The 26,607-nt window shown below is 43.6% G+C and overlaps 1 protein-coding gene across 1 annotated transcript in view; it reads left to right on the top strand.

The window, feature by feature from the left end:
• SLC35F4 (solute carrier family 35 member F4) overlaps positions 1-26,607 on the top strand; it is a 244,072-nt gene that overhangs the window by 195,395 nt on the left and 22,070 nt on the right. The window contains exons 2-3 of the mRNA XM_047863110.1: positions 17,505-17,690; positions 22,432-22,729. Of these exons, the coding sequence (XP_047719066.1) occupies positions 17,505-17,690; positions 22,432-22,729 (484 nt within the window). The remainder of the gene's footprint in view (positions 1-17,504; positions 17,691-22,431; positions 22,730-26,607) is intronic.

Raw genomic sequence — 26,607 nt, 5'->3', positions numbered from 1 at the left:
GGCCCCGGGGGGCCAGAGGTGGATCCCATGTGGGACTTCTGGGTCACTCTGATGGACATGGTGGAGGCTGGAGCTGACATGAGTAGGCTGGACCAGAGAGACCAAAAGGAGCTGAGAAGCTGCATCTAGGTGGGGGGGAGGGAGTCTTGAGGTATCCGGAGTTTATTGACTTCCCTGCTAAAAACCAGTTTCACAAGTAGTTATTGGATAGTTAGCGTGTGCCTAACATCCTTTGGTAGAGGAATAAGAGACTCAAAACAAGTAAAAGTTCATTCTTATCCTCAATTAGGGCCTTTCTAAATCTTGCCAGTTTATTCATTTAGTCATGAAACGTATATTTGTTAAGCATGTTTCAGGTGATAAGACATATACACATTAAAGTTACTGAACACAGGCATGATTAGGTGCCCCTAAGTTTCTCCGTAAGGGCCAGGCAATTCCACAAATGCTCATGAAAAGCTACTGAGTGCCAGGCCCAGGGACACAGAAATAGCCCAGATAGAGCCCATACTAGTAAAAAGCTAACAGGCAGGGGGCAAAACTAGTAGACCAGAAATTGCCATACAGTATGGCGTAATTAGGTAAGTGGAACAGGCACAGGAAGCAAATGGTCACGGAATGCCATTGAGGGTGCGCAGAGTTTCAATGGAGTCTTGAAGCTCAAATATGAGTTCACAGAATGCAGGCCCAGGGGTTGGATGGGGAGAAGTGGTCAACGGCTTGGCTGGAGTAAAAGGCAAGCTTGTACTTGCTTGTGACAGTCTCAGGGGTCACAGGCCCATTCTCTCCAACTGCCCCGTGAATTGCGGGGGGCCCCCAAACTTTGATCTCTGCCTTCTCTCCTCAGTGGTGCCTCAGGGCTCTGCTCAGACTCCCCTTTGTGCTCCAAGGGGAGGAAACTGTCCCCAAGGAAAAGCTGGAGATCAAGGGGCTGACCTTAGGACCTTTCGTAGAGATTGCAATCTCATGCCACCTGTTGGCCAGTGCCTAGAAACAGTTGCCTCATACGGTTTGTCAAGTTGTGTTTTATTTGCAGTGGAAGGGAGGATTAGTCCTGTACAAGCTACTTCATCATAGCTAGAACTTTCTCGTACCTTGAATAACCCTTCACTCAGCCCTGATGCTGAATCCTTGCAATTTTCTCAAACCTCTGCCTCCTTTTGCCTCTTCCTTCCACTTCCTTCATCTCCTCTCTCTCTACAAAAACTGCTTCATAAGTCACTTGTGACATCCCTGATAGTCATAGTTAGTGGGCATTTCTTCCACCTTCCGTCTCCCTGACCTCTTGGTAGTATGGAAATGGTTAATGGCATCTCCTTTTATAAACTCTCTTCTCTTGAATTCTTACCTCTGTGACTCTGCTTCTGCCTCTGACCCTCCTTCATTTTGTTTGCTGGCCTCAGTCTCTCCACCACCTGATAGAGTCCCCAGGACTCTTCCCCGGAGTGTTCATCCTGGATCCTCTGGGCATCTGCTCTGTGTTCATAGCTTTAGATGATTAATTTCTCATCCTGCCTTCCTTTGTCTCTTTTATGTTAATGATTCCACTCTGTGTGACCAGTCCTGTCTTCTTCATCTGAAGCATTTGCCCTATTAAGTATTGTTCCTACTTCTGGAATCTTGCAGTTTCTCAGACCCTCCAGGCTCAGGTTCCTCAAGATCCTGATGTTAATTAAGCCCAAGATTTGTCAGCATATCAGTGTTTTCCTTGTTAGGTTATAATTCATCTGTTTCCCAGCCTCTTTGCCCCAGTATATTCTGAACCACAGCAGAGAGACTTGGTCTTCATCCTCTTCGAAGCCCATATAGCCTAGCTTAACGTCTGGCACACAGGACACCCCGCGGTAAGAGTGAATGAATGAATGAATGAATGAGAGTTGCGAGATCTCCTCTAGCCAAAACAAGGGGCCGGGAAAATTCGTCTCTGGGCTATAGGTGTGTGGGTCAAAGTTTACCCGGAGTTTTCTCCCTGATAGCAGATAGCTTCCATCCTCACATGACAGCCGCTCTGTGCAACCCTGGGGATTGGGAGCATGTGGCAGTCAGTTATGCAAGAAATAGCCAAAGGAGGGCATAATGTGGGGAATTTTAGGGGTCAGGATGGCAAGAGGATCTAGATTTAAGGAATGTTTAGAGGGTGATGCCAACAGGACCCTTTAACATATTCTAGGGCTATGCGGTAAATTTAAGTCATCTTCCAGACCATGGAAGTATCTTCCACTCCATTAGATAAATTTAGGATTGCAAGAGGAGAGCGTGTCTAACAGACTGCAAGAGCTGCCTCTGCAAGAGAATTTTTAAATCTATTATGCTCAGCCATCAGTACCAGTGCAGTACGCGTTCCAGTACTTTCCTAGCTGCTCTGATTTGCCTCCCATGGGTGAATACAGTACTCCCAGAGGATCATTTACTCTCATTTGCTTACCAGAGAAACAAAGCAAACACTTTCATATTGATTCCTCATCTCCGGCCAAGAAATGGCTTTGATAGTAAGGGTTTTGATTGAACATTTGAAATGACCGTGGGGGGCAGGGAGGCAATTAACATGCCAAATCAGGGGCGCCTGGGTGGCGCAGTCGGTTAAGCGTCCGACTTCAGCTCAGGTCACGATCTTGCGTGAGTTCGAGCCCCGCGTCAGGCTCTGGGCTGATGGCTCAGAGCCTGGAGCCTGCTTCCGATTCTGTGTCTCCTTCTCTCTCTGCCCCTCCCCCCTTCATGCTCTGTGTCTCTCTGTCTCAAAAATAAATAAACGTAAAAAAAAAATAAAATAACATGCCAAATCAGTTCCCCTGAATTCTGGGTAGGAAGGTTTCAGGAAGCTTAAAGAAAATTTCATGTCTTCTCCTATTAGATTTACAGCACCGTGCATGATTTTTATGAATCTTTTGCACTGTGAATAAGGGATTATCTTTCTTGTAACAAGACTACCCTGAATTACCTAGCTCTGTCATCTTCCCTCCATCCTTCCTGCCACTCTCATTTCCATCAAGCCCAGGATTTGTCACTATACCGGGGCTTTGCATGTTGGGTTATAATTCACCTGTTTTCTGGTCTCTTTGCCCCAGTGTACTGTGAACTAAGGCAGAGAGACTTGATCTTGTCCCTCCATTCATCCATCTGCATAAAGTGTCCATCCCCATCCTCTACATAACAGATTTGGAATGGTTTGTCTACTCCTTAACATCACATTTCTTTATCTGCACAATCTGTGTAGAAAATAATGCCTTTCTCTTTGCACTTGTGTGCTGTCAACACTTCCTGCTTGTGCTTTCTCAGCTTCCACTCCTTTCTCAGGAAAGGCCAATCCCTTTGCCCCTGCTACTCCACCAACAGTATTCTTTCCACAGTCAACAATGACTAAAGCCAAACTTTGTGCCATGGCCTTCTCCTCCCACTCTCTTTCTCTGGCTTCCATATTGTTGCATCCTCCTGTTTCTTCCCCTCACTTTTTTGGCTGCTTTATTTTTTATAGGCTCATACCCCTTTAATTCTTGGTTTTCTTGCATCTCAGCCCTGGTTATCTGTGTTTCTCAGTTAGCCTTCTCTCTCTGGATGATCTCATTCCTGTCTGTATGAGTTTACTAGTGCTGCCATAACGAAGTACCACAAATTTAGTGGCTTATAACAGAAATTTATTGTCTCATTGTTCTAGAAGCTAGAAATCTGAGATCACAGTGTTAGGATGGTTTCTTCCTTCTGGGGCCAGTGAGAGGGAATCTATTCTATGCTTCTTGCCCAGTCCCTAGTGATATATTGATGACCCTTGGCATTCTTTGACTCCTAGAAACAACACCTCAGTATCTGGCTTCATCTTGCATAGTGTTTTCCCTGTTTGTATGTCTGTGTCCAAATTTCCCCTTTTTATAAGGACACCAGGCCTATGGAATTAGGGCCCACCCTAAGGACCTCATTTTAATTTGGTTACCTCTATAAAGATCCTGTCTCCAGCTAAGGTCACGTTCTGCTCTACTGGGGATTAGGACTTCAATATGTGAACTGAGGCAGGGTAGGATATATTCAACCCATAACATCTCCTATAGCTTTAATGACTTGTCCATATACTGATGACTCTCCAGTCAATATCTCCATCCCAAAAATGTCTTCTGGACTCTGGACTTGTGTGTCAGTTGCCCACCATCCATCTCCCTTGAATGATTTTCATGCACCTTACACTTAGCATGTCTAAGAATGGTGTCTTATCAATTCAGTTGTCCCGAACAGAAACTGATACTTATTCCTGACTACTCCTTCACCCTCATTCCTACAACCATGCCCAATCATTTACCAAATTATGGCAGTGCTGTGGCTCTCAAATCAACCTCCTCTTTGACCTCACTGCTACCACCTCTGCAAGGCCACTATCATCTCTCCTCCAGACCACTCCAGTGGTTTCCTAACAAGTCATTCTATCTCTGGTGTTACTCCCTCTCAAGCCATTCTCCACATTGCAGAGCACTCTTTGAAAAACCCAAATCTGATCACTCCATTTCCCTGCTTAGGTCATCAGTGGTAGCAAGTGCCCTTGGAAGTAGACATTGGACCCAGACAGCTGATGGTAGACCTTGAGGTGGACATTGAAGGAACAGTAGAATCTAGGTGAGTGAGGAAGAGGCTTGTATGAATGTAGAGCTTGGACTTAACCTTGCAGGTTTAGATTCAAGGCCGTGTCAGTGCACCCACCTGCTAGGTATGGACACCCATAACAATTGTGAAAATAACCTGATGCTGACCGTGTAGCTTTTCCCATATCCCCCAGGGTGGAAACTTGCAAAGTGTTGTGTTTAGATTGTGGCCTAAATCACAGTGGAGCTGCCTCTGCCAGTTCCTGACTTGTCCTCCTCCCTAGTGACAAATGTATATGCTAACAGCATTAGCTGTACCCTGGCATGCTCTTCTACCCATTTCTTTCTTTCTGCTCATGCATAAGGCATAAATATTTTGTGAACTGATCCATAAGCTTCTGGTTTAAGAGGCAAGTCCCAAATGAGAAGATACTGGTGGACCACTGGCAGTTGCAAGGGGCTGAGCCATCCCTTGGCTCCGGGATGAAAAGCTGGCTTGTCCACCCATTCAGAACTCAGTGCTGTTTATAGAAATTTCTGTGTAATTGGCTTTTTCCCTCTTAGACCATAAGAAAATGAGAGTAAGCATCATGCCTTCTTGTCTTCTTTGCACTTAGCAGAGGGCCAGACACATAGTAGGCATCAATAACTTCTTAATTAATGGGTTATCACACAGTTAGGTCAACAGTCACAGGTCTTTTGGGTTATCCTGAATTGTTTTTTGACTAGAATAAATTATGAGACTGCCTTGTGAATGCTTTGTCTAATCCATCAATTATGAAATTCACCAGGGCCATTTGGAAGGAAAAGTATATTCCAGGAGAAACTACCAGGAAGGAATTTGTAAGTAAAGGGTTTCTACAGTCAGTAGGGCTTATTTTTCAAGATTTTCGGGCAATAGTGACATTGCTGGAGGGTGGTAGTGATGTTGTAAGGTACATAGGGATCTTAGTTCCCTTCATGTGCACATGCACGTGGGTAAATACTCCAGGTCAAATTACAGGCAAAGGAAGACTTGAGGGGAAGAAGAGACAAAGGCTCAACTCGAAGAAAGTCAATGTGAAGGCTTAATGAAAAGCAAACAAGATCATTCAAGGAAGCAAGCTCAACATAAAAATCTAGACTTAGAAAACAAATTAGAATCAGTGACTTATTTTAACAAGAAGTTATTATTTCAAGCATAAACACTCCCACCCGCAGCTGAAATATGATTAATGTAAAATTAATCAATTCATGTAAAATATGATTAATACCATTACATTATCTGTATATGCTTTAGGAATAGTGTGTATGGTATTATAAAAAGAAAATAGTTGTATAGTCTTAATGACAGTGTCTTACCAACTGAGACACAGGGGTGGGTATTCAAAGGCACAATTTCCAGGACTGCATTTAATACTCCAGTGTAACCAAGCTGTAGATTTATACCAGACCAGGTATGTGGCACAGCATTCTCTTAATCTCTCTTGCTTCAATTTATTGAGCTGGTCTCTGTGGGAAATATTCTAAAGTTGATCCTAAATGTCTTTCGGTTTTTCTGGCTTAAAGTGAATATTTCAGAACCATCAGGACAGGCCTTTTTACTGTATGGTCAATGAATCTCTGCCTGCTGTTTGGCATCACAGAGCCTTGAGTGACATAGGAGAGAAGTGGGGTTGGTGATCATAGAGATTCTCCCTCCCCACCTTCACCCAGGAATCAGCCATCTCTCTTCCAGGGGAAAACTTGTGCCCAGGTGTTCAGCAAAGGTAACGGCCAACTATACCCCCTCGAGAATGTCTGCCATTGGGTTCGTGTAGCTTAGCTGGCAAGAATTCCAAAACACCTTTTCTAAATCTTCCTAAATCTTTCAGTGGGCCCCTCCCTGAGAACAGAGTGTGTTACTCGTAGGGCCACAATACAAGGAAGGTAGCAAGTAAGGACATTAGAGAAAAGGGGAAAGGACATGAGAAGAGGCCACCAGGGGGTTGGGTGCACATGAAAGTCCTAGAGAGTTGGTCTTAGAGCTCTTGACTGGGAGCCTCCAAAGCTGTTATGGCTGGTTAGCAAAAGGGAGATTTAGTGGATGGACTGGGGAAGGGAGACTCATAGAACCTTGGAAAACGTGCAGGAACTGAGGGCCTTCACAGCCGAGCAGCCGGGACATCCTCCAGGATACTGCTGTTGCCATCACAACCCAACACCCGGCTGCCACTGTTGCTCATGGAACTTTAACCATCCTGGTTTCTCGAGATTTATAGTTTTGGATACGGGGCTTTGATGGAGTGAAACCCAGTCATGCCTGCCCCCCATTGTCAGGGAGAGCGTTACACTTCCTAAAGAGCTTCATTTGAGGATGCCTGGGTGGCTTGGTCAGTTGAGCATTCAACTCTTGATTTTGGCTAAGGTCATGATCCCAGGGCCATGGGATTGGGCCCTGTGCTGAGCATGGAGCCTGCTTAAGAGTCTCTCTCTCTCTTCCTCTCTCTCCTTTCCTCTCCCCTCCCCACTCCTCTCCCCTCCCCTCCCCTCCCCTCCCCCTCTCCTCTCCTCTCCTCTCCTCTCCTCTCCTCTCCTCTCCTCCCCTCCCCTCCCCTCCCCTCCCCTCCCCTCCCCTCCCCTCCCCTCCCCTCCCTCTCTGTCTTTCCCCTGCCCCTCTCCCCTTCTTGTGCTCTCTCTAAAATAATAATAATAATAATAATAATAATAATAATAGTAAATAATTTTTAAAAAGCCTCTTTTGGCTTCCATTGTGGGATATGGGACACTTTCCCAACAAGACTTATGTAGTTGGAGGGGGGAAGGTCCCCCTAAATGGGAAGGGGGTTGAGTGCTGAGCAGTTAAAAGTAGGACAGAGGCCTAAGGTAATCACATTAAAAAAACATTCAAGGAGTTGTTAATGGGGCTTAGAGATTTTTAATAAAATTGTTATTTGTTCTTTTGCAGTGAAAAACACGTTCTATCATCTGGGAAATTATTTAAGACTGAGACTATCATCAAAAAAAAATGTTAAAGGCAATTTTATACTATTTCTGCTGATTCATATCTAGGATCAGCCAAATAGACTTGAAATTCTTCCTTACGTACATTGGGAATACTTAAACATCCATTTCAGATTTCTATGAATGTTCAGCAAAAATCGTCAAGGTCAACCTATAATCTAACTCTCCAGATGACAGAAGGTGTAAGGAGTAACAAGACTGAGTAGTCAGAGGCTGAGTATGGGCAAGATAAGAGGTAGCTGGAATTAGGAAAACAACTGTAGACTTAATAAAACATGGGCATGATTTGGAGCCATAGTTGAGGCAAGGGTGACAACTTTGAGCAGCACTGAGGAAATAAATGCTTGATACTGGATGGAGACATGGGTCCAGAAATGATCTAAACAAGCAAGTGTTAAGGATCATATGTTCTTTGGGAGAAGGGAGCCAGGATAAATGCATGTTAATCCCAAAATCTTCTTTAGAGTACAAATCCAGAACATGTGCTTCACAAATACATGGGTTGCCTAAGTAAGAATGGAGCCCCTCTGGCAGACATAGACCTGGGGTAAGGGGTGCTCTGGTTGCATCACACAAGGGTTCAGTCATGACCATGAAGAATAAGTGTGACCAGTTTCCAAGCACAAGAAACTATGATTATTGGTGTTCTTTCGACTTTCACCATGTGAATGCCTGGATTTTAGCAGGGGAAAAAGGGTCCTACTGCAATACACATTTCTAAAGGGGAAATCCTGTCTCTCTTTAAAGAGCACGTTTTTGCTCGAACAACTTCCATTAGATGTCTTTCTTCCAGGTTCTATTTGTTCTGTGCATCTTGCCCTCTTCTCCCAAATTTGCCTTCATGAGACTCTGCTTCCAACCCATCATCCCTCTTCAAAATGCCTCTTTTGCTCTCAACAACTAAAAAGGCAAAATCTCCACTTTCCTTTGTTGGAAGCTGTTCCAGGCTCTCTTCCTATATAAACCCTGCCCTGCTCTGGGATCTGCTGGAACCCATCATCCTCTGCTAAGTATTCTGTAACTGTCCAGGCTGAAATTGATCTCCCTGCTCTCTGAACAATAATTGTCCTTATTTTCTGTACGATGGAACTATTTCCCCTACATACAGAAAGAGCTCAACAGTGCTGAATAGCTGAAATGGAAAGGGCAACAGAGAGTATTGGAAAGAATATGGACTTTGGAACTGGACTCGACTTTTTAAACCCTTACTTGGGCTGTTGAAGATTCACTTTCCTTCTCTGTAAAATAAGAATAGTAGGGGCGCCTGGGTGGCGCAGTCGGTTAAGCGTCCGACTTCAGTCAGGTCACGATCTCGCGGTCCGTGAGTTCGAGCCCCGCGTCAGGCTCTGGGCTGATGGCTCAGAGCCTGGAGCCTGTTTCCGATTCTGTGTCTCCCTCTCTCTCTGCCCCTCCCCCGTTCATGCTCTGTCTCTCTCTGTCCCAAAAATAAATAAATGTTGAAAAAAAAAAATTTAAAAAAAAAAAAAAAAAAAAAAGAATAGTAAAGTCCACCCCACAGTGTTGTGTTGTTTAGAGATCATATATGTAAAGCTCTTGGCACATGGTAGGTGTTAAATAAGTGCTAGACGCTTTTATTTTTACATTGTAAAAACAGGGAGAAGTGACATATTTTTTTTTTAGTTTTAAAGTTAGTTATAGGTAGAGAAAATAAATCTTATTCCAGATAGAATAAATTAATACTGTTTTAGGAACAAGATGTGTATAGCATAAATATAGCAATTATTAGTCCTTTCTTCTAATTACACATTTTAGGTAGATAAAAACTAATTAGGTTTTAAAAGATTTTTTAATTTTTTTATTTAAAAAATTTTTTAATGTTTAATTATTTTTGAGAGAGAGACCCAGAGCACAAGCAGGGGAGGGGCAGAGAGAGAGGGAGACACAGAATCCAAAGCAGGCTCCAGTCTCTGAGCTGTCAGCACAGAGCCTGACGCAGGGCTTGAACTCACGGACCATGAGATCATGACCTGAGCTACAGTCAGACGCTTAACCGACTGGGCCACCCAGGCTCCCCTAAAAGGTCACTTTAATATGCCTATATAGGTACCCAAATATTTCATATTTACGTCTTGAATAAGATGAGATGGTTAGTAAGAAGATAATTAGCAAGGCTTGAAAAAAATTTGGTACAAAAAATACGCATAATAATATAACCAACAACTAGGTTATTTTAAAAGATATTTCTCTGTGAAATGAATCAAGAATGTTCAGAGCTACATAGAGTGAATAATACTAGTAAGTAAAACAGTGTTGTGCAGGAGACCTTGGGCTTTAAAGAGTAAGGCAGTGCAGAATTGAAACAGAAAGTTGGTATATTGCTTGCGTATTAACCATCCACCATGCTGACCCCTTTCTATAATCCTAGGATTAAGTGTTTACCTAAGAAGTGAGTAACTTTTTTGCAAAGTCCATATAGACTTCAGTGAAAACTCAACCAATACTGATGACAATAAATATTCCCTCACTACAAGGAATATTTTCTGCCATTGTAATTTGATGGAACATGAGTTTAAAAAAATAAGCTGAAATATGGCTTTTTACATAACCTTTTGTTGAATCGTTGGTATCTTACCTGTTTTTATAAGACAGAATGTCAAAGTGATTGTTGTAACTTCCAACCAACTCCCAGTCAAAATTCAGGATTGCATTTCTGTCTTCGATGTTTCTTCAGTGATTGTAACATCTTGGCAGGAAAGATCATGCATATTTAAAAGCAACACACTTATAAAAGATTATTTGAAAATAGTCAAAGCTAGTTTTATGCTTAAAGTATGACTTTCAAGAGATTGGTTGGAAGAATCATCAAAGAAGAATCATTCATCAAAGAAGCTTACAGCTAGGAGATCTTGTGGTCTAGGCCCTGATTCTGTGATTATAATATTATTATAGAAACATGGTATATAGATACCTTTGCCCCTCCAGATTCTTTTTCTACCTGCCCCACAACCTTTCTCTACTTCTCTTTCTTTGTGGCAGTTGAACTGTATGGACTACGGAAATAGGCTGTCTTGCCCTCTGGCCTTGGTTTACTGATCAAGGGGGGTCCCTAAGAGATATCAAAGGAAAGGACTATTTTCAGGAACTCCCAGCTGGATGCCTACCTTAATGAAAAGTCATAACTCATCTCAGGCAAGCCTCTCCTTCCAGATTTTTCCAATCACTCCCTCTCCTTGTCCCTTCAGGCCTAAGTATAGTAAGAGTGAGCCTTCGTTACACCTGGGTACTTCCCTCCCCCCTGTGGTATTACATACAGTGGTTCTCAAAATTTTAACTTGCATTGGAATCACCTGGAGGGCTCCGTAAATCATAGGTTACCCCCACTGCAGTTTCTAATTTAATAGTCTGAAGTGGCTGCTGAGAATTTGCATTTAAAAAATCTTTTTTGAAGTTTATATTTGAGAGACAGAGCATGAGCGGGGGAGGGGTAGAGAGACCGGGCGACACAAAATCCAAAGAAGGCTCCGGCCTACAGCATGACGCATGGCTCGAACCCACGAACCGCAAGATCATGACCGGAGTCAAAGTCAGACAGTTAACCCATTGAACCACCCAGGTGCCCTAAGAATTTGCATTGCTAACAAGCTCCCAGGTGATGCTGCAGTGGGCGGCTTAGGGAACCATATAGCCTTATAGCCCTAAACCTTGAGCACCTTTCTGATAAAGTATCCTAATTTTGAGTTTGCTCTCCCTTCCTTCTGAAACCTTGACTAATATAAATGGGTATAAAAAATTAGCTGAAAATCGACAGAGTTTGTTTTATGGTTAAACATGATTTGCAGGTGCTTGCTTGAAATATCTTTAAATCAAAGGAGAGAAAGCTACAGGGAATTAGGAGATCATTTTGCTCAATCACTAAATTTCAGAGTATGAAAGAATACAGACAAAGAGAAGTCAAGTGATTTACCTGAGAGGACATAGACAATCGGTGTCCTGCCCTTCCGGGAAGTCTTTCTAGGACTTTATGCTGCCTCTTGTCGTACAGCCCCTACCTCTCCGACTCCACTTTCCTTCCCAACACCCCCTGCCCACATCCCCAATCCCCAGGACGGTGTCTTTATGTTTGGGCATCAGGGCTACCTGTGGTGTTTCAGGTAAGTATGAGGCATAGCTTGGGGCAAGTGAGGATAAGATCTCTAGCTCACTGTTCAGTATAATGCTTAGTAGAACCAAATATGTCCTTGATTTTTTGTGTTCATGAGAGATGAGAGTCAACGGCAGGGCTCTTATTAGAATGATGTCTAGAGTCTGGTCCATTATCTTCCAAGTCGTCTTGTGCTTGCTCACACAGAATCTTACCTGACACATTGCTTCTTTCTCATCTACTTTCCAAAGACCTTGTCCTAGTTACTTTTGATCGCACGGCTTTTCAAGTTGTCGTCTGAGAACCCTACACCTTACACTCTGATTGGGCTTTACTCAGCATTTCTTTGCCCTTTTTGCTTTGAGGTTTCTAAGTGGACGCCCAGGGCCCTGTCACCCCAGCCCCACTTGCCCTTTCCTGGTGTTGTCGCCGTGATCTGTGGCCACAGAAATTGTACCAGGCATCAGTGTAAGACACAATTTCCTGCCTCGAGATTTTTGACTCTGGGCAACTAGATTTCTCCCAGGAGGCTAGCTGCAAGACTGGAAAGCTGGGAGCTTCAAATGATTAAATTTTCTGCAGAGAAAGGCAAACAGAGGCCAAGTGAGAAGACATGAATCTGGCACCTGCAGTGGGAGATGGGGACTGTCTGCCTACACGCTGCCCCAGGTCCCAGGTGTTCCTGAGGTTTAGGGACATTCCTGGCTGCCCTGTCCCTTGGTTGCTAAGCTCCTAAAAACTCCCCATTTTTGCGTAAACTGATCGAGTTTGGATTTCTATGATCTGAAGTCAGACGTTCTCACTGATAAAGTACCATTAACGATCATTTTTGTTTAGCTGCTTATTTTTTCTTATAATAGTGTACATTGATTGCGTACGTTCTGTGGACCATTTAATCTGGACAACACTCCTGAAAGGATTTTCAATGCTTGTTTGTACTCAGAATTCAGCACCTTAGAGCTGCTCATCTCACCATTGTTTCATAGCGTCCTCTTTACCCCTCTGAGTATTTGCTCCTGTGGTTTCCTCTGACTCTGTCGCCTATTCCTCAGCCTAGAACTCTGTCTGGCAAAGCGCCGCTCATCGTTCAAAGCCAACTTTGATGTAGCAACCCATAGAGACTTCCCTGCTCCAGGCACAATGAATCACTCCCTTTCTTCTTGCTCTCCAATTCACATTAAATTATGGTTAATTGGTTACAAGTCTGATCCCAATACCATGTTGAAGGCCCCATGCAGGCAGGGACTGTGTATTCTTCATTATCTAACTCCTGTTCCTGACACAATACCTGCCCTAGAATCGTGGCTTAATAACTATTTGTTGAGTTAAGTTGATTTGGGGAACATGCAGAGCCTAACTAGTGTGAATGAAGAAATTATATCGTTATGCATGGACAAATATGAAAAATGACACAAGATGGCCCTACTGCTATGGCTCACGTGAGCAGATGTCTTTACAAGGAAGAGTGGGGGCCGTCTGGTGTGACTACTGAGAGACTTCCAACCTATCACTTCTAATACAGTTTACTCTCAATACTTATTAAAGTCTAAACACTTTTCACTAACTGAATTTGTGATGCCCAGGCGCTCATTGTGGCATAGACAATAGGAAATAGATATGATGTCACCTAGCATCCCAGGTGACATTCTGAATATGATTTTTGTCAGAGTTGGCTTTATATTAAGTGAATGGCACAAGACTGTGTAGCGTGGGGTGGTGTTTTCACTTCCAGGATTGGAGATGACTGTTTCATGGCCCAAGCCCTGACCGTGCCTCTGGGCCTGGCTCTGAAGTTTAAAGTGTGCCTTTTTAGGACAATGGTTTAAATGTCTCCAGTGGCTCAACTGCTCCCGGATCTCGTCCATAAATCAACCAGTGTGAGGCAGCAGAAAATGGGTGTTGAGCTGTATTGCATAGGGCCCAGGAGGTGCAGAAGCCAGGACATAACATTTAGTGAAAATGAGGAAGCCGGAGGAATCACTAGTTTGGCTTACAAATCCAACACTCCCAGATACACATGATTTACCAACTTCTTAGTGTCTATGGCCAATGTTTTATCTCAATCCTTGCTCAACTAGCTTCCCAACCTATTTTTGGACTTCCTCCTTTTGGCCTGTAATTGCCAAATGATCACAAAATGAAACCTGATATTCCCCTAAGAAAACATGAGAAGGCATAACTCACTAATGAAAAATACTTGAAAGATAAATTAAAAATGACTCCTGGAGTATCTGAGTGTCAGCCCCTCTGGAAGAACATAAATGAGAGTTCACTGGATTTAAAAAAATTTTTTTTTTCAACGTTTATTTATTTTTGGGACAGAGAGAGACAGAGCATGAACGGGGGAGGGGCAGAGAGAGAGGGAGACACAGAATCGGAAACAGGCTCCAGGCTCTGAGCCATCAGCCCAGAGCCCGACGCGGGGCTCGAACTCACGGACCGCGAGATCGTGACCTGGCTGAAGTCGGACGCTTAACCGACTGCGCCACCCAGGCGCCCCTGAGAGTTCACTGGATTTTAAACAGACTCTTTTCATTGAATTTGAAATACTCAATTAGAAACATAGTTGGATGGGTGCCTGGGTGGTTCAGTCAGCTAAGTGGCAAACTTTGGCTCAGCTCGTGATCTCGCAGTTCGTGAGTTCAAGCCCAGCATGGGGCTCTGTGCTGACAGCCCGGAGCCTGGAGCTTGCTTCAGATTCTGTGTCTCCCTCTCTCTGCCCCTCCCCCACTCATACTCTGTCCCTCTCAAAAATAAATAAATATTTTTAAAAAATTTAAAAAAAGAAACATAGTTGTGAAAGTCACAGTAAACATTTTGGATATGTAAACTAAAAACCTTATGTGTTTTGACACTTTTGTAATAATACTAATATAGCATTAATTTAGGCATAATAATTGGTCTGTAATTCTTCTATTGATTTTTTTGAGTACTCATAATTTTTTATTCTTTTAAATGCAAGATTATATAATACATTTTAATTAGGGCAACTTGAGACACTTAATAATAGATGCTATAGCTAATTCCATTTTTATAGACTTCTCCTTGTTTTTCCCAAGACTGAGAAAAATAGAAAAGGAAAGAAAACAAGATAGACTTTTGTCATAGATGGGGAGGCCTGGAACGCAGAACGAACACTCACAGCTAAGTTGCTCTGCAGTTCTGCTCGGTTCTTGCGGGAGATGATGGTTCAGGAATTCAAGCGTTCTTTTTCTGGACACCACTGCTTCTCAAAGTTCTGATTAGATTGCTTTACGTGATTACTCACACGGTCCGTGACATGATTATTCAAAGCCAAACTAAAGCCAAGACGCCATTGCTATTTCAAGATTTTGCATTTCATTGGTTGGTTTTCTACCATCTCAGAAAGCACCACGCCAAGACATAACCTCTGTGACCCAGAGAGGATGATAGCTTCTGTTCTGCAGAGCAGAGTATCTACTGGAAATAGAGACACTCCTAACTTACAAGGAAAAATAAATGTACTCTGTGAACAAACATAGGCAGCCAAGGAGACACGATGACTGAATGTAATGTGGTGTCCTGGGTGGAGTCCTGGCCCAGGAAAAGGCCATTAGTGACAAAGCTAGTGGCATCCAAAGAACATTTGGAATGTGGTTAATGGTACTTACCAACGTTAATCTCTTCATTTTGACAAATGCACCAGAAGATGCAAGATGTTAACATTGGAGGAACCTGGGTAAAGAGCATCTGGGAACTCTCTGGACTATCTTTCCGACCGTTCTGTAAATATAAAATTATTTCAAAATTAAACATTTACTCAGAGCAAGGGACGGTGAGAGAGTGTAGAACAGTCTCCGACAGACGGAGAGGCAGGCAGCTTCTGCAGACAGAGTCGAAGCATTCACACGTGAGAAAGTGAAGCCCCGGGGAAGCCAGTGCACGACTACCGTCAAAATGAGCTCCTTCGGTGAAAGTTCAAAGAAAGTGTAGATGCATGTGACTTAACAGCAAAGACTGAATGAAGCGATCAGGATTTGATCTTACTGTTTAAAGGCCTGGGGAGATTCAGGATGTTCCAGGTAGAGGGACAACCCAGTAAAAGGCTTAAAGCTATCAGTACTAAGAGTAAGGTGTCAGAACGCAGCCAGAACCAGCCTCGCTGGAAGGGAGTATTCAGATGGGGGCAGGGTTAGCTATGTAATTTGAGGTTCCGGTGCCAAGTGAAAATGTCAAGTTCCTTGTTCAAAAAGCAGAAAATGGTTTTTTTTCCTTTCTTACGTTCTCTGTCTCTCTACTTTCCATGGCATTTTTTATTTGCTATTTAACATCTGCTCCCTTGGACAGAGGGATGCTTGCTGGGTGAATGCAGGCCCCCGCAGGCACTGGGAGTCTCACCCTGAGATCCCAACACTCCCCATACCAGTACCCAGGTCCCTGTACAGTTGTTAACCAAGGACTCAGGTGTGGTGGCCGAAAACCCACCCCAGGAGGTGGGGAGACAACAGGAGGCAAAACCAAGCCTGAGCTGAGGCTCCAAGCCCCCTGCTTGTGCTCCATTATCCCATCAGAAGTCACTTAGAGGGGCACCTGGGGGGCTCAGTAGGTTAAGTGACCCACTCTGGATTTCGTCTCGGGTCATGACTTGCAGTTCGTGAGTTTAAGCCCGCATCGGGCTCAGCATGGACAACATGGAGCCTGCTTGGGATTCTCTGTCTCCTCTCTCTCTGCCCCTCCCCTGCTCATGCTCACTCACGCTCTCTCACTGTCTCTCTCAAGTAAATAAACTTAAAAAAAAAAAAAAAAGATAGAAGGGGGAGTTTGGGTGGCTCAATCAGTTAAGCATCCAACTTCAGCACAGGTCATGATCTCGTGGTTCATGGGTTCAAGCCCCGCATCGGGCACTGAGCTGACAGCTCAGAGCCCGGAGCCTGCTTCAGATTCTGTGTCTCCTTCTCTCTCTGCCCCTTCCCCGCCTATGCTCTGTGCCTCTCTCTCTCTCTCTCTCTCTTTCAAAAATAAAATTAAATAAGTAAGTAAATAAAAAAGTCACACACAAAAAAACTGAAAGGTAAAAGAATTCCCATGTGGCACCCTGGACCTTGGAGGGGGAGTGGGGTGTGTGAGGTTCTTTCAAAGAAGCACAGCACCCCGTGTGACTGCACTGGCTCCAGGCCCATGAAGCCAACCCTGGGTGGGGGTCCATGGAGATTAATCAGCATTGGGAGGGGCTTAACCCGTGGAGGATCCTGAGGCCTGCGCTTTCATCTGTAAGAGCGGGTAGAGGCCAGAGGTGATTGAGGAGACACAACCAAATTGGACTTTAGTGACCAGTCCGATGGAAAAGCGTAGGGTGGACTCGACAGGAGTCACTGTGGGCACTTTCACTAGTTAGGAATTCAACAGCCAACCTTAGGAAGAATAAGGAGGATGCAAGCATGACGTCACAGTTTCCCTCCCTTGAGGTAAACTGTTTGACTGCTGTTAGCAGTGCTAATTCAGAACAGGTGCATCAGACCAAGCGCCATTTTCTAAAGTTCAGTTTTGGTGGACAGAGTTATCTAAAAAGATCCTTCATCTTAGGGACACAGACCTTGCCAACGCAGACTTTTCTTTTTAGGAGCCCCTCTGATAAAATTAGAAATGAGCTCAAGGAAGGTTCCATCAGGGCTGTGTGTTTTACTGCCAGGGCATTTAAAATCTTGTTCCAGGGGTACCTGGGTGGCTCATTTGGTTACGTGTCCAGTTCCTGATCTCAGCTCAGGTCTTGACCTCAAGGTTGTGGGTTCAAGCCCTGCATTGGAGCCTACTTTAAAAAAATAATACAAATGAACAAAATCTGCTTCCAGTTTTTCTTTTGGCAGGTTCTCAACCTGGTATGAACTCTTTCTTCCCAGGTACCTCCAGATCATCAGTTACTCGATGTAAACCAGGAGCCAACTGCCCCAGTTCACACAGTGGCATCAGTAGGCAACTGTCCCCTCTTTCTGTCACCGAAGACTCTTCTGCTCCTATTCTTGAACTTCAGAGCCGAGGATCTTCTGGAGTTTGCGGACATAGAGTCGAAAGGCAGAACAGATCAGGTGAGCTGGTGACCTCCTCTTTTTTTTTTTTTAAATATGAAATTTATTGTCAAATTGGTTTCCATACAACACCCAGTGCTCGTCCCAACAGGTGCCCTCCTCAATACCCATCACCCACCCTCTCGTCCCTCTCACCCCCCATCAACCCTCAGTTCTGTTTTTAAGAGTCTCTTATGTTTTGGCTCCCTCCCTCTCTGACCTCCTCTTAAATAACAGTACACCTAGGTAACCTTTGAGCCAGCCGTGAAAGATCACACCATTGGCCCAGAACACAGGGATGTTACACGGACTCTGAGAAGTGGGGAGTTTATCAAGTGGGAGGAGAAGGAAGAAGGGACAGGTATAGATGGGATCTGTCAGTGGGATACGTACAGTGTAGCAGAGAAACCAAATACCAAAACCTGCCATTGCAGGGCTTAACACATGATGAAACCGTGACACCCTATTAAGTTTACAGGGTATCTAGTTTCCGCATGTTGAAGATGTCAAAAGCCAGCATCTTTGATCTCAGCCCTGGGAGTCAGTGGTAGCGCACTCCCACTCTAAGAAGAATGAAAACCCTCTTAGTAAAATCACAGACTCTGCTTTTGTGCTCGTCAGGACTGCCGGTCTTTGGAGCCCTTCTAGTTTCCCCAGTTTTGCACCTTCGGGACACCGCCTGCTTCCCTGATCAGCATTTAACTAATCAGTCAAGTCCTCTACACTTTCCTCACATACATTTGACCACACTCAACAACTCCCGGGTTACTTGGGTTACTGGAATTGCTCGATACATCTCATAACTAGATCCAGGAGTTTCCCAGCAAATGTATAATTTCCAAATGCACCTGAGTCCACTAGGCTGTTGCCCACACCAGTACTTCTTGGCGGTGGACATCTTTTGGCCTTCCCCAGAGAATGTGCTCAAGTACCCAGTTCATACTCACTTCCTCTCGTCCCATGACCACACTTCCGTTTCTGCAAAAAGCAAAACAGTTGTATGCCAACAGACGCTTGCCTCTTTGCCTTAATGTCTCCATTCTTTTGTTTGCCAGTGACCATCACTTTGGGACCGTCTTTAATGTGTGTGTCCCTGCCGTTCCGATGTGAACTCCTTTTGCTGTGTCCATGATCACTTCCTCTCCGTCACTTTTCACCTGCATTTGCAATCTCTCCTGCCACTCGTTCCTTCTGCTTTATCAGTAACATATTTAACATCTCTTGCATCCTTAAAAACAATAATCAAACAGCAGACAACAACAACAAAATACTCCATCCAAAACAAGTGGTTAGTTGAAAACAAAACATAACTTGGAGAAAACTGGCCTAAAAAAATAAATAGAAGGGAAATGGAAATTCAGGGGACTCAGTTAGGGATGGGGGGCAGTAAATAAAGGTATACAGGACATATGAAAGCCTCTTCTAGGGTACTACTAATTGGATAAGAGGGGTTTTTTTTTATATAAGAAAAGATATTTTTTTCAAAAAGTGACAATATTTTAAAACACTGTATCGGCAACTATTGACCCTAAGGCTAAGGCTCTTTTTAAAAAAATGAAGAAAATGGCATCATAAATCTTCAGAAAATTGTAATTGGCTTTAATAAGTTGCAGTAATATTCCTATTATCCCAGTTATCTGCAGAATAGAATGTTCCAGTTAATTAAGTATTCTGGTTAATAAGGACTTGCTTTATCTATCATATGCAAACTACAAATTAAATATGCTGGTTGACAAAGACTTGCCATATCTGTCATATGCAAACTACACATGTCAAAGGCTATACCATGAAAGATCACATGGGACGTAATTTACTCTTTCTGTGATGATTCAGAAGGCACTTAGGGTTATTCCAGGGCACCACAGAAAAATGAGAAAAGGAGAATAATCTGAAGAGCAGCTCACCATGCTTTCAGGAATATACTATGTACTTAACCTCAAAACAAATCCCATGAGGCAAATATTGTCACTGTTTGGCAGATGAAGAAGCTAAGCTAGAATCAGACATGTGCTCAGGGCCATACAATGGTTCTACTCATGTGTCCAAATTCCAGTGGCCTCTACCAGTAATGACTCTAATCCAGGCTCGTAGTAAGGGAGGGAACTCCTGGTATATCAGTTTGAAGGATACATACAAAACCATAAAGCTAAGCAGGACTGTCGAAAATTTTAAATGACCAGAAAAATAAAAGAGCTCTGTAGACCCAGTCTTTCTATCTATAGGCGGTAAAATTAAAGCTTGGCAACAACTACATCTAGTTAGCAGAAGAATGGGTCAAAGATATGGAGGGATTTAGGTGACGACTAATGTCATCAAAAGTACTGTCCATGGTATGATGGTGGCACCAAGCGACCTTCAGAGAAGGTGACAGTGAAGGCAGATATCAACTTAAAGGGATATTGAGAGTCTCTGTAGAATCATTCCTCCTTTATGAGATAGTCCCTGAGAATTAATAATCTGAAATGTAGAGTATACCTTTCTCTTAGACATCACTCCTCTTAAACTTTGTACAAGACTGCCATTCCCATCAGGAAACAGAAATTTGTCTCCAAATCCCTTCTGAAACTTCCAGTGCTTGAATGGAGAGCTCAAGCCTGAAACCTAGACAGAAGGAGTGTTCAGAATAAAAGCTTTGGAGCCTAGAGTCATGCTGACTTGGGTTCAACCTTGGACAACCTTTCACATAAGCCTCAGTTTTTTCATCTGTAAAATGGAAGTGGTAATACCTATTTAACTGAGTAGGTTAATGTTTCTCTCCCAGCCTCCCAAGACAAGGGTCTCTTATTCTACCCTCTTACCCATTTTCTCCCCTCTACTCTCTGCATAAGTCAGATGGTTGTAGGGAGGATTTGCGGAACTCTTATCAAGAGCAGGTATTGTCTATACACAGTAAAGGGAGCTAGCTGGCTCACACTTCGAGACTCAATGTCACTGCATCGTGGAAGTTTCTCCTAATCACTTTCCACCCCATCCCTTAACCAGTGCTGCTCCTCTGCCTCCATGTGGCCTAGTATCTACCGTCTTTGGCCCTTATCACACTTGTGTTGGATGTGTGTTCTGGCTTTCCACTGGGATGTGAGCTCACGTCTTTCACTTTTTTTTTTTTTTTCAACGTTTATTTATTTTTGGGACAGAGAGAGACAGAGCATGAACGGGGGAGGGGCAGAGAGAGAGGGAGACACAGAATCGGAAACAGGCTCCAGGCTCTGAGCCATCAGCCCAGAGCCTGACGCGGGGCTCGAACTCACGGACCGCGAGATCGTGACCTGGCTGAAGTCGGACGCTTAACCGACTGCGCCACCCAGGCGCCCCACATCTTTCACTTTTAAACCCTTGGCACCCAACTAGCTAACCAGCTCCTGGTGATCTGATTGATTACCAAGTATTTTGTTGAGTATATAAATGAAAGAATACCAGTTTTCATCTTCTAGAGGCCTTGGCCCTGAGAATTCAGTACGGTTTATAAGACTCGGAAGTCATGTGGTAATTGCTGTGTTTGTCATTACTTGGTTTATATTCCCCGATTCAGAATTCACCTTAAAGGCTTGCTACCCCCCCCCCCCCTCCAAATAATTATAACAGAAAGCCTTAGCTATGGGAAAGTTTTTACTCCAGCGGGGCAGTCACGCCTGGCTCATTAAGCAATAGGAGGAACACATTCAGCACGAGAGAGTCAGCAGGTTCCGGAGAGGTAAAATGACTACCATCCACTCCCACTTGCAATCTGTGGACCACACCACTTTCTTAACCCCCGGGATAAACCTTGTGCTCAAAGGAGGTACCTGGAGACAGGAGAGAACTTGTAGGCAATTCTGCCTCCCTTCCCTCAGGATTCTACCACCTGGGATCTCAGCCTGGGGATTCAGGATGACCTCTGCTCCCCTTGAGTTTCCTGAGAGGTGCATAAAGTTATTGTGTTGAACTTGTTTTCTCTATCAAGGGAGAAGGCCTTTATGGTTGTCACTTTCAGGAAGTTTTGACTACTTTAATGTAAAAACTGCTGCTGAATTTTCTTAGTAAATGTAAAGATACAAAGCTGAACTCATTGTGCTCCCAGAAATACATTAAATAGTAATTTGTTCTGAGGTGGGTGGGAAACGATTTTGTGTCGTCAGGATTCGCCCTGTTCTTGGGGCACATTGCTCTTCAATTTAAGAGCCAGCTTTGCTGCACTTTAAGAAAATCAAAAACAAAATTAAAAACACTTTAGTGGAGTCTAACGACAAATATTTATTTCTCACTTACTTTTCATGTCAGCAGAGACAAGGCTGCCTTGGTTGGCTTCTGCTCATTGTCCCAGAGACTGAAAAGACAGCTCCTATTTGGGAATTTCCATTCTAGTGACAGAGAAGAAGAGCAAGAGAGTTTAGTGGGGCCTTGTCATGCCTCTTAACAGTTCTGCTGGGCTGTGGCATACCTCACACCTCCCTGTTCACATTTGATTAGACAAAGCAGGACATGTGGCCAAGGCCGAAGTCCCTGGGGCTGAAATATGTAATGCTTTTACAAGAAAGTGGGTAGGATACATGGAAGGGCAGTGTAGCATCCACCAAGTTCATGAGCATTGTCATGGCTTGGATGGGGGATGAGATATATACTGTACCTTACAGAACAGAGATTCTGGAGAGAAGGTGAGCCAGAGTTATCAGTCTCTCTAAATGATGGTAAAAAAAGAAAAACACTGGTAATTCTACTGTGTACCTCTTTGGTCACTGTTTTATAGCCTGAATTCCACACATTTGTATTCCTTTCCTGTTTTCAGGGGATGATGGAACACAGACTCATCCTGAGAACAGCAGCCAAGAAAACAGAATCAAGGCTCGCTGCCGGTCATGCACGTCCATGGTTCTGAAGGCCGTCTGGGGACTTTTGATCATCTTGTCAGTCTCATCGTCTTGGGTTGGAACCACACAGATTGTAAAAATTACTTACAAGAACTTCTACTGTCCATTTTTCATGACTTGGTTTTCAACAAACTGGAACATTATGTTTTTCCCAGTCTACTATTCTGGTCATCTGGCCACTGCTCAAGAAAAGCAGTCTCCAATGAAAAAATTCAGGTAGGTTTCATGTTAAATGGCCAACACGAGATGTTTTAAAATAATTTTATGAAAATATCCATCACTTTATCTCTTTGGAATATGAACCGAGTTGACTTGGGGAGTGTGGAGAGCTCGGATCTAGGGTTGATAATGAATACATGAGCACTAGGAAGAAGAATCTGGGCCCCCCACCAAAAACATTATGGAATATCTACCACATGACAGGTGCTGTGCTGGTGCTTTTGTAGATCTTATCTTAATTAATCATCATTGGTGGTAACATCTACCTTTGAGGGTGGTGGTATTATTCCCATTTTAACACAAGAGGAAACAGGTTTAGAAAGATTACATGACCTGTCCAAGGTCAATACTTCCAAATGACCCAGATTTCAATCCAGAATTATCTCTGAAAGTCATGTTTTAAAAGAACACCCTAGTGTCTCAGGCCCAGAAAAAAAAAAAAAAAAACTATTCATAAGATTGTGATAAAAACATTTGCTCAATATTCTGGAAGCTGTGGTGCCTAAGCAGATAAAGAGACCTGGTTTCATGCAAAAGGAAGTTTGGCCCTGATGGTTTAGAAGATGTCATCCTTTGCTGGCTAGGAGCACATGGGGCCTTCACTGTTGGTTCGCCGGCTCTGAATCTGGTAGTGCCATGGTTCCAGTAGTTTCTCTGTGCTGAACTTGGCTTCTGCAGCACCATCTTGGAAAGCTCAGGAAGCTGGCAGGACCAGCCCTGCACAGCACCCAATGGGAGAGGGACAGTTGTCCACACCAGCTTATTGTTCCTTGGTATAATGGCAATAAATACATTTTGCAGAAGCCGAAATAACATTTCTTTCTTGCCCCTGTACTTACTGAAAAGAAGTGAATTTATCAGACAAACTGCAAAGCATGTACCTTCAACTTCCATTTTCTATCACCAGCTTGGAAGTGCCCTGAAATATAAGAGTCACACTGTGAGCTGATTTTCCATGGTATCCATGATACTGCAGTTAAAATTAAACAAAACCAATTTACAAAAAAATAAATGTTTTCTGGTTTGAAGGAAAGAAATAAGTCTTATACCTATTTGTGACTGCTAAAGATACTTTGGATTTGATTCCCATCAAAATAGACATGATCTTGGGGAATAAGGTCTTTTTTGTTTGTTTGTTTAAAATATTTATTTACTGAGAGAGAGAGAGAAAGGTGGCGAGCCAGAGAGGGGCAGAGAGGGAGATACAAAATTGCAATCAGCCTCCAGACTCTGAGCTGCCAGCAACAGAGTCCCATACGGGACTCGAACTCACAAACCGTGAGATCATGACCTGAGCCGAAATTGGATGCTCAACCGACTGAGCCACCCAGGCGCCCTGGGGCATAAGTTCTTTTTAATAACAATATTTAATAAGCGATTGCAGGGGACATGATGATCAGACTAAAATTCTCCCTGTCTGAAAATAGTTTACCCATAGCACGTATGTTTTACTCCGGCGCTCCTAGGGTTTGGACACACATACTGATAAAAACAACAAAAGTTTAGTATGGGATGTAGTACCTCAGAACGCCTCAAAGCAAGCCAAGTGGGTTTTATTTAAGATAACACATTTGCACCAAGAGGCCGCTGCTGACAGAAATGTTGTTTTAGGAATGAGTTTCATCTCCACTGCATCTCTCATGTCTGACTAACTCTACATTTAGTGAGACCTGTGATTTGACGAGACACCTCCACCTGTTAGTGCAGGTAGAGTGAACTTGACCATTTCTGAAGCCGAATCAAAGAGCTTTTATTGTCAAGCAGAAAACATTGTCTTTGAAGAGAATATTCTCCAGAGGGCCCCTCCGTATGAGAGGTAAACATTGCCAGAAAATCCTAAGATCCTTGATCTTTTTGCCTTGTAGACTCATTAACACCATCTGCCAAGGAGGCCCTCCCCGAAGCTCTCGTGGCAGAACACGGGGAAAACAGACTTAGTGTATGAGACTGGAAACAGAATTTGTCCCGTTGCGCCAGACCCTCTATTTTCTCATTTTCTTTGAATGGTATGAAAGCATTTTCAGTGGTTTTCTTATCACTAACCTCAAAAGAATTTTCAATAATGTATCAGATCTAGATCGTGGGAATTGTGCATTTGGAAATTGTTTTGGATATTACAATCATTTCATATAAACCATGAAGAGAATTTCATTGTATCACATGAATTTTAAATTTAATAAGAAAAAATTTATAAGCCATAGTTTTGACAGGGGTGTTTCCTTAAAGGAAAAAGTCTCTAGAAAGCGTGAAGCTAGAGCTAAAGATATATTTGTCTATGTCATACACCTATGAAATGTGCTTAAGATGTCATCTGACATACAGAAGGGGTTCAGTAACTACTGAGTGCTATAACAATGTTGAACATAATTAAATTATTAGTGTCCCCCAGCTTCTAAGCTTCAGTCTAAGCTTTACCACCCATCAGTGCCTCTTGTCTAGAAATTCTGATCTCATCATTCCAGGGAGAGACCAGTTACTTGCTTATTGATAGAAAGAAATCTTTCTTTTTTTGAATTTTCCCATTTCTTAGTACATAATGCTTAAATAGCATAAAGTTCTACACGGGTGACCTGGCGTTTGAGCGGAGAGCATTTTTAATTCCTGCTATAGCAGTGACAAACAGGGAGAAGAAGGTTGGCAGTGAGAGGAGGGAGAAAGAGGGGAACACTAAGGAAGCCAACACCAGGGAGGGGGACAGGATGAGCCAGGTGAAAGGAAGACTCTCCACCCCCTTGGGGGAGGGGCTCTCCCTGTCCCTGTGCCTCCCCGTGGGTTCAGAATGTGTGCTCTCCTGGATTCAAAGTCTTTGCTTGAGAGCCCTGAACCCAGCATGACGGTGGGCTCTGGGAAGGAAGAACCATCACTGGCCGGGGCCAATGATATGAAAAGAAATCCTTTCATCAGAAATGGGTTTGTTGTGGTTCTTCATAAATGTGTATTTAAAAAGCCATTTGGGGGGCGCCTGGGTGGCTCCGTGGGTTGAGCGACCCACTTCGACTTAGGTCATGATCTCAGGGGTACTTGTGACAGCACTGGGTTCTCTGCTGTCTGCGCAAGCCTGCTTCGGATCCTGTCTCTGCCCCTCCCCCCCCCCCCCCCCCCCCCCCCCCGTGCTGGCTCGTGCTCTCTCAAAAATAAACATTGAAAAAATATACATATAAAGGAATATTTAAAAGTTTTTTAAATACATAAAAAGCTATTTAGTAGTTATAGATATCAGGATGAGCCCATGACTCTGAACGCCAGCTCTCTCTGGCAGACTTTCTCACAGGGCAGATCCCTTTGGGAGCACGACCAGAATGCAGAAAACGAAGAGAATGCAGAAAATGCCAGGATGTCCCGGGCAAACTGCTGCTTGGTCTGTGTGTGGCTCTGATTCACTGTATCTCCTTGGCTGCAGGGCTTGAGAGATGCTGTCCATTTCCCTGTGTGTGTGTGTGTGAGCGTGTGCGATTTCTGTTTACAAAAGAATTTGTTTTTAGGTTATTTCATCCCTTCCTTGAAGTTCTGTCTCTTTCAAGTTAAAATTTACCTTCAGGAAATCACATTTTTTTAAAAGTTTATTTTGGGAGAGACAGCACGTGAGTATGTATGAGGGCAAGTTAGGGAAGAGCACAGAGGGAGAGAGGGAGAATCCCAAGCAGGCTCCTTGCTGTCAGCCCAGAGCCTGTCTCGGGGCTCAAATCCACGAACAAAACCGTGAGATCATGACCTCAGCCGAAATCAAGGGTCCCATGCTTAAATCACATTTTTATTTAAAAACAATCCTTCCTTTTTCGTTGTCTCCCACATAAACAGTAAAACTATTGCACAAGTTTCTATATGTGCAATATGCATTTTTAACCTCCCTGGATTTGCTGGCCTACAATTCCCAG

Source organism: Prionailurus viverrinus, chromosome B3 (assembly GCF_022837055.1).
Source record: "Prionailurus viverrinus isolate Anna chromosome B3, UM_Priviv_1.0, whole genome shotgun sequence".
Lineage (NCBI taxonomy): Eukaryota > Metazoa > Chordata > Mammalia > Carnivora > Felidae > Prionailurus > Prionailurus viverrinus.
The sequence above is the reverse complement of the archived record's forward strand: the minus strand, read 5'-3'. Positions and strand labels throughout refer to the sequence as shown.